This window comes from Rattus rattus, chromosome 9 (assembly GCF_011064425.1).
Source record: "Rattus rattus isolate New Zealand chromosome 9, Rrattus_CSIRO_v1, whole genome shotgun sequence".
Classification (NCBI taxonomy): domain Eukaryota; kingdom Metazoa; phylum Chordata; class Mammalia; order Rodentia; family Muridae; genus Rattus; species Rattus rattus.
The window spans coordinates 75,929,316-75,944,486 of NC_046162.1; the positions used below are offsets into that span (position 1 = coordinate 75,929,316).

General features: G+C 50.5%; 1 protein-coding gene across 1 annotated transcript in view; it reads left to right on the forward strand.

The window, feature by feature from the left end:
- Slc39a11 (solute carrier family 39 member 11) overlaps window positions 1-15,171 on the forward strand; it is a 412,294-nt gene that overhangs the window by 273,838 nt on the left and 123,285 nt on the right. The window contains exon 6 of the mRNA XM_032912669.1: window positions 6,093-6,263. Within this exon, the coding sequence (XP_032768560.1) occupies window positions 6,093-6,263 (171 nt within the window). The remainder of the gene's footprint in view (window positions 1-6,092; window positions 6,264-15,171) is intronic.

Here is a 15,171-nt window from a genome sequence, read left to right on the forward strand (position 1 = left end):
AGGAGGTTTATCACTGGGAGCATCACTGAGGTTTCAATTTGGGCCATTCCCAGTGTGCGCTCTCTGCCTCCTGCTTGTGGTTTGAGGTGTGAGCTTCCTGCTGCCATGCCTTCACCCCTCCATCATGGACTAACCGTCTGGAACTGTCACCCCAATTAAACACACTCTGCTGTAAGTCGCCTCAGTCATGGTGTCTTATCTCAGTGGTAGAAAAGCAAGTAACACACCGATAGTCCCACGGCAGGCACTGTGGTCCTTCCATTCAGTCTCCACTCAGTGACAGCCCTGAGTCCAGACACCCAGGAAGACAGAATCCACAGCATGAGCTGGATAAGGGGCTGGGCGGGTACTGAAAAAGGCCATGTTGGGGTGTGGGGGGGATATCTTTTAGATACATGCTCTCTAATGTAACCACATCCAATGTATACAGTATGCACATTTGTAGGTGCTTGTGCGACTGTGTGTAGGGTTTCTCACTGGCTCGGCTGGGCTATCCGTTCAGGTTGGAGATCGCCGTCCATGCTGTAGTTATACATGCTGTCCTGCCACCTTTAATTTATATGTACTTTACACACACACACACACACACACACACACACACACACACGGAGACAGCATGGAAGAAGAGGAGCCACTAGTATATCCCCTTCCTTATGGTTTTCAGAGAATCCGTTCAATTGGGGGCTCTGGTAAAAGTACACATTGTAACAATGCTAAGAACTGGGTTCTGCGGGCCGGAGTGATGGGTCCCCAGCTAAAGAGCACTTACTGCTCTTGCAGAGAACTGGGCTCCGTTCCCAGTACCCACATGGTGGCTCAGAACCATCTGTAGCTCCAGTTTCAAAGGAACCGCCGATGCCTTCTCCTGGCTCCCGTGGGCACTGTATGTGTATGGTGCACATATATACATACAGGCATGATTGTGCGTGTGTGTGTGTGTGTGTGTGTGTGTGTGTGTGTACAAGCATGCAGGCATAGAGGTCAGAGGACAACCATGGGTTTTGGTTATTCCTGAGGTTTCTCCCACCTTTTTGAGACAGGCTTGTCTCTTTGGCCTGGAGCTCCAGTGAGTTAGGCCAGGTCAGCTGGCCAGCAAACTTCTAGGAATCTGTTTTATCTCCGTGTCGCATCAGGCTCCCACTGGGGTTACAGGTATCTGTTGGACTTAAAGTGGGGTTACACATTGCCTTAGTCGGGGTTTCTATTCCTGCACAAACATCACGATCAAGAAGCAAGTTGGGGAGGAAAGGGTTTACTCAGCTCACACTTCCACATTGCTGTTCATCACCAAAGGAAGTCAGGACTGGAACTCAAGCAGGTCAGGAAGCAGGAGCTGATGCAGAGGCCATGGAGGGATGTTACTTACTGGCTTGCTTCCCCTGGCTTGCTCAGTTTGCTTTCTAATAGAACCCAGGACCACCAGCCCAGGGATGGCACCACCCACCATGGACTGGGTCCTCCCACCTTTGATCCCTAATTGAGAAAATGCCTCACAGCTGGGTCTCATGGAGGCATTTCCTCAAGGGAGGCTCCTTTCAGCTGCAGCTTGTGTCAAGTTGACACACAAAACCAGCCAGTACACACGTATCTGCCAGGTTTAAAGTTCTCTTAATCACCTGTCTGTATATAATTTAGTGTGCGCGTTTGGAGGTCAGAGAGCAACTTGGGAAAATTGGTTCACTCCTTCTACCCTATGGGTTCCAGGAATCAAACTTGGAAGCCACCTTGCCAGCCTCTTTCTTGCCAGATTTTTACAAGGCTTCTGGGGGTGGGGGTGGGGGTATCTGAACTCAGGTCCTCACACGTGCAGAACGATTGCTGTACCAAGTGAGCCGTCCCCCACCCCCACCCCCACCCCAGCCCTCTTCCCCCACACCTCTGTTTTGCTCGCTGATGCTGCTCATTAACCAGCACCACATACTCACTCTGCCTCCCTGGCCACTCGTTACTATGTTTCGTAACAGGGCCTTAGAAAAAGACCTTTCTCCGGGATTTGGAGCTGTGTGGGCTCAGTAGGTAAGAACTGGCCTGTTGTGTTATCTAAACGAACTCCTCTCCAGTGAGATGTGGGAGCTTTCGTCTCGCTCTCTTATGGCTGCTGATCTGTTAATTAGCATAGCTGTATTCACAGGGGGCCCGAGATTCCATCACTGGGCCCATTTGTTCCAACCGGTCCTCTCAGGGACCACAGACCATCTGTGTCCTCGTGTGGCTGGGCCCACCGGCTACGAATGAGGAGGCTAGCGCCACATTCACCTCCCTAGGTGCATCTTGAACCCCTGAGGACCCAGTCGGGCTCCCAGGCCGTCTGTGCCTGTTCGGCTGCTGGGTGGATTGTGACTCCCACACTGTGCTCTCGAGAGCAGTTGCTGATCAAGACGGCTCCGCTCCGCCATGGAGAGGATGTCAGAACTTGTCTGTTGCAGGGGCAGCTGCTTCCTGGGCAGCAGACAACAGTTTGCTCAGCCCACGGCTCCAGGTTCGTGCTCACCAGGTGTCGTCCATTGGACTGCAGGGAAGAGAGAATTCTTGGTGTCTGGGAAGAGGAAGCAGGGACGCAGGTGCTAGGCTTCCGGGCAGCACTCAAGTTGTCCCATTATGCCTCTAGACTGGGAGCTTGGAATTCTGGGAACCCCTGACCAGCCTCTGCAGTCTGGGTCATCTAGATGTTACTAGCTTAAGGTGTATAAAACTACTTCGGGCCTTATGCACACAGAAACACCTATGCATACATTCAGGGAGCCCACCTGGTATGTCTGACATTGAAGATGGGACCAAGGGGCAGGAATATCTCTGTCTCTCTCTCTCTCTCTCTCTCTCTCTCTCTCTCTCTGTCTCTGTGTCTCTGTCTCTGTCTGTCTGTCTGTCTGTCTGTCTGTCTCTCTCTCTCTCTCTCTCTCTCTCTCACACACACACACACACACACACACACAGTGTGGACACCACAGAGCCTGGATTGAATTCCAAAGGTTGCCCAGGGAGAACTACTGTCCCACTGAGATGCTGCATTCTCTAGAGGCCAGCTATGAGCTAAGCACTGTGAAGGATCAATTTAAGGCCTTCTTTCCCTTTTCCCCTTCATTCCCCTTCCCTCCTCTGCCCTGCCCTGCCCTCCTTTCTTTCATTCTCCCCACTCCTCTTCCCTTGTGTCCCCCCCCCACTTCCTTCCTCTTTTTAAAAAGATTTAAAAAAAAAAATTATCTGCGTGTCTCTATAAGTGTAGTTGCCTGCAGAGGCTAGAAGAGGGCGCCGGATCTCCTGGAGCTGGGGTTACAGAAAGTTAGCCACATGATCAGGGTGCTGGCAACCACACTCGGATCCTTTTAAGGGCAGAACCAATTCTCCAGCCCTGGGGGACTCCGTTCTTTAGGGCCAGCACCCCCGAAGTTGAGGTAACCCACGTTAGCCAGATGTGACGAAGAAGGTGTTAGATCAACTATGTATACACAGCGAGGGGCCAGGAGACCCCGGAGGTGTCCTTTGTTTCTGTTTTAAATTGCATTTCATTTATTAGTAGTACATGGCAGTGGTGAGGTGGGGCTCAGAGGCAACAGCATGGAGGTCAAAGAACAGCCCTTAGGAGTTGGCTGTCCTCCTCCATCGTGGGTTCTAAGACAAGAAATCCAGGTCACCTAAATCAGGTTTGAGGAAGGCCATGCCCTGCTTTCACCTTCTAGAGGGAATTTCCCACAGAAATAAGAGGAGAGACGTTCCCTGCCTGGTGACGGGAAGGATGAATGTCCACCGTCCCTGTCATCCTCAGTCAAGGGCATGGACTATGGTGTTGTACCCAGAGTCCCAGAGTGTAGGCCTTCTGCCATCTCCCACAGTTAGGGATCTCCCAAACCAGGACACACGCGAGGGTGAGGTGCGTTCACAATCCGCCTAGCAGGGCAGGGTGCCACTCACTGTCATCCTTACCAACAACGGCAAAGCCCATGGACTCCAGCTTCAGCACCACAGAACAGCAGCAGCAGCAGCAGCTTTGATTGTCAACACCACACAGTGGGCATGTCTGTAAGGGATTGTCTCAGTTAAGTTAACGGTGCCACAGTGGGTGGCACCATTCCTTAGGCAGGCGTCCAGAACTATGTTAGGGTGGAGAAATGGAGCCGGGCCCAAGCAAGCGAGCCCATGTGCACTCCCTGCTCTCTGCCCTTGACTGTGGATATAAAGTGACCAGCTCTTTAAATTCCTACCATGGATTATCACTGGAATTGCGAGCTAAAATAACCCTTCTCCCCTAAGTTGCCCCTTTTGTCAGAGTATTTTATCATAGCTACTAAAGCAAACTGGAATAACCATCATTGCGATTCTCCAGAGAGGGCGAGCCCTAGGTGCAGTGTGTGGCTGCCGTACTCTTAGCTCTTCCCAAGATGCTCTAGGCTATTAGGTCTGTTTCTACCAAGCCCTCACTTCCTGTTCTCGCTATCACATTTACCTGCAAATATCCATTAGGAATAAACAACCTGGGGACAATGTACCTCTGGGGCACACATTAAGAAACACTGTTTAAGATGACAGTCTAGGAAACAGCAACACTCTAGTCCAAACCAGAACTATTTTTTTGAAACAGTCTTTTATGTATCCCAGCCTACTCTTACACTTGAGATCCTCCTGCCTCAGCCTCCCAAGGGCTGGAATTTGGAGCATGAATCTACATACCTGTCAATCAAATCAACGTGGGATTTTTAGATGGTTAGTCAATGAACTCAAACCTGAGCATTTCCCCAGACCCGGGCTGCCGTGTATTTCTGTCTGTCTGTCTGTCTGTCTGTCCGGATGCTTGCCTCTTTGCTTCCTGGAACACATTGCTTCTTTCCACCCGTCTGCTCAGCTGCCTTTGTCTCCCATTCTTCTACAGCCGCTCTTAAACCACTGTCAGCTTCAGTACCCACACCTGTAAGTCACCCCGTGTTCTAGGAGAGGGAATCCGACTGGCCGAGACTGACATCTGCGCTGTTCCCCTTGAGTCTCAGGAGCAGGGTCCTGCATATCATTTCTTGGAGAGAGGGAACATGTCACCAACGATATCCATCCCTGCATTCAGCAGTTAGAGTAGTCCAGGCACTTCATGCGCTCTCTTGTTGAGTCTCCCTCGCCTGGTTCTAGGGTTGAGCTAACTGAAGGGGTGAGGGCAGGAAGACATGGCAGGCATGCAGACACGCTGCATGTAAAAGCTGGGGTTGGGTGAGGTGGACTCTGATGGAGATGCTGCAGCACCCCAGAAATTCGGGGTGTCACCTATGTGGAGTTGACCAGTGAGGAAGGTGATTCTATACAACCGAATCCAGGAGGCAGGGTTATTATTATTGATGGCCCGATCAAAGAAGCAGCTTCATTTTCCACAGCTGGACAAGGAGGCAGGGCTGTTATACAGAGCTGCACAGGAAGGCAGAGAGTTATTACACACAGTTGGACAAGGGAGCAGGTTGAGGTAGTCGAGTAGGAGTCTGTAGGGGGCAGTCTTCAGGCCACAAACTTGGGGAGTGGGACAGGAGGGAGCCGTGGCGCACTTCTCCTCCACACACTGTCCACATTCACACTCAGACCCCAAGCAAGCTTTGTCATTCCTCTGGGGCTCACCCACGGAAGGCTCTGCCACTCCCACGGGGCTCCAGTGCTGGTACTCGACAAGGCCTGTGCCTATGAGTCAAGAGCATCCGTTCACTGAGGACTTCCGTCCCTTCCGACATCCCCTTAACCCCACCCCCACCCCCGAAAGATTCGATGCCCCATTAGTTTGAATCAGGGAGTTACAGTACAGCGTAGTGAAAACACTTGGTTAGTAAGCCTCCCTCAGCGGCTGTGTGGCCGGGTCCTGAAATAAAAATGATGGCCCCCATCCCCCAGTCTGTGCTCCTTACCCCACCTCGGTGCCCCTCTATATGGAGTCTTGGCACAGACTGTCTGGCTCCTGAGTGCTCGCTGAATGACTGTCCAAAGGAGTGGCCAAGCTGTCAAGAGACGCTTGGCCCATGACAGTCTACATGTAGGATGGTCCCTGGCTTGGAGGCTTCCTCTTGCTGCCGCTTGTCCCAAAGTCAGTGTGCACATTTTTACAGCCCCCGCCTCTCCATTCTTTCCCACAGACAAGCGTGAGAATGGCGAGGTGTACCAGAGGAAGAAGCTGGCAGCTACCGACTTCCCAGAGGGCGCGGCCCCCTCAGGACCTGTGCACGGGAACTCAGGGCAACCCGGGGTGAGCAGCTGGAGGAGAATTGCTCTGCTCATCCTGGCCATCACCATACACAACATTCCAGGTGAGGACTGGTCCTGGGCTGCTTGCCACCTGCCTGAAGGTCGAGCCACTTGTTGTCCACACAGCTGGAAAAGGGTAGCTGTTAGTAGTGACCTCAGTCCTATTGGGAGGGGAGGGGAGGCCATGCTGTGCTATTCCACCGTGATCTTTGCAAGTTCCACAGCCCTGATCCAGTTACTCTACATCACCTCTGCTGTTTTGACCCAGGCGACCCTCTCTTTACATATTTGGTACCAGGTCATGTTTTATAGCCTCCGTTAATTGCTAGGGTAGAGGGAGCCTCCTCTAAGTGCAGGATGTCTGACTGATAATTTTTTAGGATCTGTTGAATTCAGTGGCTCGGGAGATAGCTCAGTCAGTGAAGCGTTTGCTGTGCAAGTATGGATTTCACCCACAAAACCCAAGTGGGAGAGCCGGATGTGACAGCATATGATTGTCATCTCAGCACTGGGGAGGCAGGGACAGGAGGACCCCCAGGGCTCGTCAGCCTGTCAAATTACCTTATTCGGTGCAGTGGTTCTCAACCTTCCTAATGCTGTGACCCTTTAATACAGTTCTTCATGTTGTGGTAATGACCCCCCCCCCATAACATTATTTTCATTGCTACATTGTAACTAATTTTGCTACTGTATTGAATTGTAATGTAAATATTCCTGCTTTCCAGTGGTCCTAGGTGACCCTGGTGAAAGGGTCATTCTACCCCCAAAGGGGTCATGAGTCACAGGTTGAGAAACGCTAGTTTGGTGAGTTACAGGACAGTGAGAGATGACGCTGTTACCCAAAAATTAAATGGACATAGCCGAGAAAGGACTCCCAAGGTTAATCTGTAGCTTTTACACAAACTTGCACACATGTGGACCCACACACAAACGTGTTTACCCACAAACATGCAAGCCGCCGTGCACATATAACCAAGAAAACAGTATGGAATTCTGCCTTGATTAATACATGTTTCACGCGCATGCTTTCTTTGTAGGGATCCCTGTCTGAGAAATTTATAGACCCCTTCCAATTACAGATGGCAGGAGACTTACTGATGCTTTATTTAGAAGATACTATCTTTTAAACAAATACTGTTGGAATAAGACAAATACTGTTTCTTTTAGAGCAACGGGAAGACTTGGGTAAGCATAAAATAACAAACACTAAGGCCACTACAAAAGTAAACACATGAAGGACCCCAAGCTTCAGGGGCACACTGTGGGATTTTAGGTCAGCCACCCACTGGCGAGGTTATCTCTAAATACTGTCTGGTTTTCTCATGGCTGAAATGGGACTAATATGCCAATGGTTTCTTTTGAGCCGTCTATGAAACCTGCACGTAGCCCTTGGCTTCCGTACCAAGCTCAGGCCTTCTGAGTATTTGACAGATGGGGGCCATTGTGTGGGCCAGGCTCCTCAGGTCTTTCAACCATGACTTTGTCAGTCTTGAGTGGTTAATTGTTCCAATCCATTGTTTGCTGAAAGTTGCACCTTGGAGGGGAGAGGAGGGCGGGGAGCTGTCTTTGAGCTTGCGTCTTCCCCAGGGCCTAGCCTGGTGATTTGTTTTACAAATCCACACAGAGTTCAGCGATCCCGTCTGGTGTCCCTGACAGGATCTGTGCAGCTGGCCTAGGCTGTCTAGAGTGACGATGTTTTTTGGTTTTGTTTTGTTTTTTTGTTTTTTTGTTTTTCCTCTTAAGGCCCATGTGGCTGTTATTCTGCCGTCTCCTGGCTTTAGTTTTTCTGAGGCAGAGGATACAGGCAGATTGAGGTTATTCCACTGGGGAACTTGATGACTCTTATTTGTGCACAGAAGCCACCGTGTGTAGCCTTGTCTCCCTTATTATAGTCGAGTGCATATGGAATTCGCCAAAAAGACGGGACCAGATAGATCACTTTTAAGCTGGGCTTTTTCTCTGGGAGGAGAGAAATGTGTTCCTCTATAATTTCCATCCCACTTACAGCAATTTCGATCATATAAGCATACATAGGCTGCTTTTCTTAGAATTTTCCTCATTGCCCGTCTCCCTGCCATTTCCCTCTCGGCCCTTCAGCCCTTTCTGGGTCAGGTACAGAAGTTCTTGGTTAATTTTTCTAAAGCTCCCAGTTTAGTCTGTCATCAGGTGGACCCCAGCACACAGTGCAAAAAGACCTAAATGGGTTCGCGCTGTTCGGGGCTCTTGACATGATATCCACAGAATCTTAAATTGCCCATTGGAAGTCTGAGGACTCCTGAATCTTTCCAGCCAAGCATTGAAGAAGCGGGGTTACCTATGTCTTCTTGTCAGCCACGGTAGAGTCCCTCCTTAAGACCTTTTGTTAACCAGTTTGAACAATGTAGAACCATCTAGTGGGCTCAGAGTCAGGTCCAACGAGGACACTGGCTTATGGTATGTCACAGCAGTCTTCGTTTCCTCAAAGGACTTGAAACTGTCTACAAAGCGGGCTTTTCAACAATGCACTGCGTACCAGGCTCCCTCTGGAGGAGCCTTAACCACACAGCACAACCACACCATCTTCCTGGCTATCAAGGTTGGGGCAGGTGGACCGGCTAGGAGGTCTGAGAGGGGATGGGCAGGGGGAGCCCCAGGGCTCTGAGGTGACCAGTTACAGGCATTGGGTTGTGGTTAAGATCTTCCAGGAAGAGAACGGGAGCTGAGCTAGGAGGATGGGGACTGAACTGCGGGTTGTGAGGCTTAGCTCCTGTCAGGCATGGATAGTCCTGAGCAGAGGGCTGGGTACACAGGTTCGAGTCTGACTACAGGGGTAAACTGAGACTCATCAACACATTCCGTGCTAGTATTAATCGTCAATTTGTTAGCAAATGGAATCTCCGAGAAGGCAAACCTGTGAGGGGTTGTTTAGCCTTGAAACACTTGACAGTTCATTAGATTCATCGAGGTGAGGAGACTCAAACTAAAAGCCAGCGCACCATTCTCTGGGAAGCTCCTGGATTACGGTAAATAACAAAAGAGAATCCTTCAATCCTCTCTGTTCCCTCGTAGGGAGGCGGGGGTCTATGTGACCAGAGACTCCAACCTCCTGCCATCTGAGTTCCCCACCACCGTAGGTGTGCTCTTAAACGACAAGGCCAAACAAGCTCTTCCCTCACGAGCTGCCCTCGTGGAGGCATTTTATGCAGAAACAGAAAAGTAACAGAGACAGCACCCGATGGCTCTCTAAATCCTTGGCACTGTAGGACATCACCAATGGTCTAAGTACAGAGTATAACATTCCGGGGGCTGGGTGCTGTTCGGGGATATAGTTTAATATGCGTGAACCCCTCAGGCTGATGCCCAGAACTGCATAGGCCGGGCATTGGTATACACACTTGTACTCTCAGCACGCTAGAAGGGAGAGGCAGGAGGACCAGAAGTTCAAGATTATCCCTAGCTACAACAGCAAGTTTGAGGCCAGCCTGAGTTATATGAAACCCTGTCTGGAGAACAAAATTACAGAACTCTGAAGTCCCCGGCAAGGTTCATCTCTCATGTCTCTGGTCTCTGCCGCCGTTTGAAGAGAATAACTCACCCACGGTTCCTGTCATTTGTGGGGTGCTCTCTGACAAGAGTCATTTTAAGAGGCTGTCCAGTGTCAGCCGCCTTTGAAAAGGTCTCTTCTTCTAACATCCTCCTTTATAGTTTATTAAAAATTTAGGCACATCTTTGACATTCTCCAAGTCTCTGGGTTTTCAGATAGACTTTCCTCAATGACTTAATGGATAATTGATTTTCTTTTGAAGCTTTTTGTCTTTGCTGCTTCAGTTTTGTACATCCCGAGGATGACACTTTGTTTTAAAAAAGACTGCTGTAAGGTAGAAAGAAGGCTTATAAATGGGTGGCCTGGCTCTGGAGTGTCCTGCAGTGTGACCGCACACCCGAGGGCATTGGTACTTACCCGAGGCACTTGAGTTAGTGTGTAAAACCTACACGTGTGGACAGATGGATCCCCGAGCCTCCGAGCTTCACTATCCTCGTGGACCCCTTAAGTTCTGGACCATTGTTAGCTACTGCCACCACTGTGACAAAATACCTGAGAGAAATCAAGTTAAAGGGGGAAAAGGTTACCTTGGCTCGTGAGTTCAGTCATCTGGTTCCAATGCTTTGGGCTGGAGGCAAGGCAGAGTATCGTGTGGGATCTCCCTCTGAAGTGACATGCACTCCGTTGATTCAATCGTGTGTTTTCCTTGTCCAATGGGGCATCTCTTCAAAGGGCTACCACCACGTTCTTTTATCAGCCCAATATCACAACCCACTCCATGGCTACTCTACACTCCAGCACCAGGAAGGACAGATACATTTGCTCCCCACCTCCGTTCTAGGAGAGCAGAGGTTAGGTGAGAACCGAACAATCAGTTCTTTCTCCGTGTTGGCTACTAGGTGGGCTAAGGGTAGATACTTTTGGTGCGTCCATGAGAGAGAGAGAGAGAGAGAGAGAGAGGTAGGTATTGCACACGTGGGCATGAAATGGAGGGCTGGAGGATGATATCCGGTGTCTTCCTCCATCACCCTTCACTTCACTCTTTGAGGCAGGATCTCCCACCAGGCCTTGAGGCTCAGTGGTGAGATGAGGCTAGACCGGCTGGCCTGTAAACCACAGGGATCCACTCGTGTCCACCTGCCCAGCTCAGGCGCTGCAGGTGCATGCGCCACACACAGCTCGTTGTTTGGATTCTGGGATGGACGGCAGGCAAGCCCTCTGCCTTCCCCTGTGAGGCTGCTCATCGAGACCCACAGCGGAGCCTGCACGGTTTACTTCCCCTCTCCCCTCTCCTTACAGTCAAGAGCTGAGCTCACTTGACAGTTGTTGCCGTGATATAGCGACCCGGGGGCTGCTGCTCGTGTCTCCAGGACAGCACAGCAGTTGGTTTTAATTATTTGGCTTGTCATCATGGCTGGTTACTAATAATGGCTTCAAAGGAATGCTCGGGGTTTGCGTCAGAAGTGATTTTAGTTTCAGGGAACTCAAGAACACATTTAGAGAACAAAATATTAACACTGGCTGGCTGTTCCTGAGGGTTATAACGAATTTTTATCTTCTTCACGGTTTTATCAGATTTAGATCCAAACTTCCCTATGGGGGGAAAAAAAACCTACCCTTATTTGTGATGAAATGAAAGTGGGTTTGGGGAAGGGGATGTCCCCAGGTTGAGTTAACCACTTCAGGGTCCCTGGTTCTCAACATACCCACCATTAAGTAGAGAAAGAAATCTCACAGCAGGGCTAGCCTGGTGTCCTCATGTTGCGGAAGTAGAGAGGGAAATTAGGTGTTGATGACAAAGAGGGTCTTTTTTGGGCTAGCCTGGTGTTCTTGCATTGTTGAACAGGATTAAAAACTCTCTGGGGTCGTGTGTGTGTGTGTGTGTGTGTGTGTGTGTGTGTGTGTGTGTGTGTGTGTGTGTGTGTGTAATCTCATTCCCAAGGGCTCCATCCTGATGACCTAATGACCTCCTCAAAGCTGTCTTCTAACGCCAACATCTGTGTTAGAAACAAGATGAAGGACTGTATTAGTTAACTCTAATAACCTTCTACTCTCATACTGGCTTAAAAAAAACAACCAAACGAAAGATCAGACTTACTCTCCTACAGTTCTTAAGTTGTTGACAAGACTCTGATTTGCAGCAGATGCCAGGGTGAGGCTGGGGACATCCATTTCCTGTTCCTTCCAGCTCCTTCAGGTTTCTGCAGGGCAGTCACTCTAATGTACGTCCTGTTGCTGTGTGTGTTTGGTCTCCCCTGCTATGTTCTCTGCATTGAGAGCCTCCCCAGGTAACTCAGGGCAGTGGGAATCTGATGATTCTCTTCGGCCTAGAGGGCAGTTTTAATAGGCTCAAGCATTAGAACTCAGATGTTTTCGCAGTTCTCATTGGCTGAGCCGCAGGAACCCAATCAATCAGTGTGGTGCTGGCCAGAGACAATTAGCCGGAGTCTTCCTGGGTTTTCCTCTTCCCCTGGGACTTCCCTTGAGCTCCATCTCTGTCTTTGTCATTTCCCATTCCCAGGCTGCTTCCGTTTGGCCTTCTCTCTATCTGCGACTGCCTCTGAGGCGTACTGCAACTTATTCTCTATACCTTAGCCAGGGAGAGGTGGGTGGGGTTCAAAAGTATTGACTCAGTGCTCTCTGACTTCTCTCTCTCTCTCTCTCTCTCTCTCTCTCTCTCTCTCTCTCTCTCTCTCTCTCTCATTTGTGTGTGTGTGTGTGTGTGTGTGTGTGTGTGTGTGTACACATGTGTACACGCAAGTGCGTGTGCATGCACAGTGAGGGTACCATGGGGCTGTTGCCGTATTCATCACGTGTATACCTCACAGCCACCACGTAAGTGAGGATTTGGGGTTCCGAGGGAAGAAAAATTTGTTTCGGCCAACCATGGATTTAGCCCGTCACAGTGGCAGAAAACACGGCTAACAGAGCACCTTGGTTTTTTGACAGAGTTGACAGGGCCTGGAGATGAGCCAGCCACCCCCCCCCCAGCCCCACACACCCATTTCCTACTTCTAACTAAGCCTCACCTCCCCAGACAGCGCTACCAGCACGGAGGGACCAAGCATTCAAAACAGGAGCCCATTTCAGGCTTCCACCACAGCAGCTCCCATCTCCTCCCTGTGGATCTCCCCTCCCCCTTCCCTGTTTAAATCAGCCCTCTCAGTGCCTAAAAGATGTTGATGGAAAATGGACTCCCAGCTGCCTTTTCCTGAAGGTAACAAGATAATCACCATACAACGTTTACCCCCATGATGCTCTATTTTAAAGAACTAGATCGCAGGAGGTCTACTAATCGCTTGAAGTTATCGCTTACACAGAGGACACTGGTTCTGCTAATTTCTCTTGAGAGAGAATCAACATTCCATATTACGCCACCCTTTCGAGGTACACAGGAGTCAAAGGGTGGGTAATGCTCACCAGAGTCCAATACCCACATCCTCCCCATCCCGTAGAGAAACCATACACCAGGTGGCAGTCAGTTTCCGGTTTCCATCTCTGCGCTCACTTCCGCCTGTTCTCCCTACTCTGTCCTCCCACAGGCGGCGCCCTGCACTGCCTTTGTGGCCGACCGCGGCTAGTTTCTTTCATTCGGGTTGTCCGTTCTTTTCTTGTACGGCATGTATGTTAATTCGGCTTCCCCTTTAAGCCCAGAGCATCATGTGATGCGGTGGTGGCTCACCACCCATGGCACTGCACCTGCAGACCCACCTCTGGATCACAGGGAGGCTCCACCAAGTGGGGAGCACCTACCTGGATATGGACCCCAGCCCAAGGGCTGGGCACTGAATCCAAAAGAGAAAGAGCTGAGCCCCGGCATTCATCTCTCCCTCCTTCCTAATTGTGGATACAGTGAGGTCAGCTGCCGCCCACGCCCGCCTCCATGGCTTCCCTGCTGTGGAGGGCCATATCCTCGGAAACCAGGAGCCGAAATAGACTCTGAAGTGGCTTTGTTGTAGGAACAAGAGAAGTGGCATCCACGGGGACGAGTGTCACTGAGTGCGTATTAGTCGCTCCCGTGTGGTCAGCTTCCTTCCACCTTATTCAGTGTTGAGTAGGAATATGGTTCTGTGTGGACAGGCCTTGCTGCTTTCACACCTTGGGGCAGAACTGCCAGGTCACAGAGAAACCTTTTCATTCATTGAAGTCCATGGATTCTTGTTTGATCTTTTGGGGGGGGGATATTTTCCATTAATTAATTAATTTACTCGCTTGACATCCTGATTGCAGCCCCCTCTCCTCCCAGTCCCCCACCTCACATGGCCCCTCCACCCACCTCTCCCATTCACCTCTGAGAAGAGGAAGATTCTCCCTGGGTACCAACCCACCCTGTCCTCTCAGGTCACTGCACCACTAGGCACATCCTCTCCCACTGAGGCCAGATAAGACAGTTAGACAGTTAGGAGGAACAGGATCCATAGGTAGTCAGGTGACAGAGTCAGGGTAAGCCCCCTCATGCCCCCCATGCATTGGGGGACATGCATGAAGACCAAGCTGCACATCTGCTGCATATGTGCGGGGGCCTAGGTCCATCCCATGCATGCTCTTTGGTTGGTGGTCCCTGGGAGCCCCCAAGGGTACAGGTTATTTGACTCTGATGGTTTTCTTGTGGAGTCCCTGTCCCATCCACGTCCCTGTTTCCTTGTCCCACTTTGTTCCTTGCCACCAGCCTTCTATGTTCTTGGTGTATTATAGTTGAGGATCAACCACAGTACTACCCAGGAAGCCTTGGCTTTGGGGCATCTGTGAGTCCCACTCACTTTTGGGTTTGGATTTTTATTGGACCAGGAAAAAGTCAGGATTCCACTGATCATGGCCTAAGACACTGGCTTCTGTGTGTTTCAAACATCCACGTTGCCCCAGCCTGTCCTCTCCATGTGCAGCAAGGGTGGCTTTGGAGGGCCAGCACTTGGAACAAGGTCGGGGCCACCGCTTGTGAGAGGCCAGTAGTTACAGAGAAAAGCATGGTGTCTCATTTTCCTGGGACAAAGACTGGGCAGAACACTCTGTCATTAGGTACGGATTTTCCCAGGAAAAGCATGATGTAATCACTGCTATTCATATTCTGCTTCTGGACATCGGGTGTCGTTCTTAGCAACCGGTGATACAGCAGGCCATCGTCGCACATAACCTTGTATGACAGTTCTCTTAGTTCAAGTGCCATTGCTGAGAAGAGACCCCGTGACCAAGGCAACTCTTATAAGGACAGCATTCAGTTGGGGCTGGCTTACAGTCTCAGAGGTTCAGTCCATTTTCATCATGGCAGGAAGCATGGCAGCATCCAGGCAGACATGGTGCTGGAGGAGGAGCCCAGAGTTCTACATCTTGTTCCAAAGGCAGCCAGGAGGAGACTGATTCTGCACTGGGCAGAGCCTGGGCACTAGGAGACCTCAAAGTCCACCCCACTGTGACACACTTCCTCCAACAAGGCCACAAAATTCCTTGTG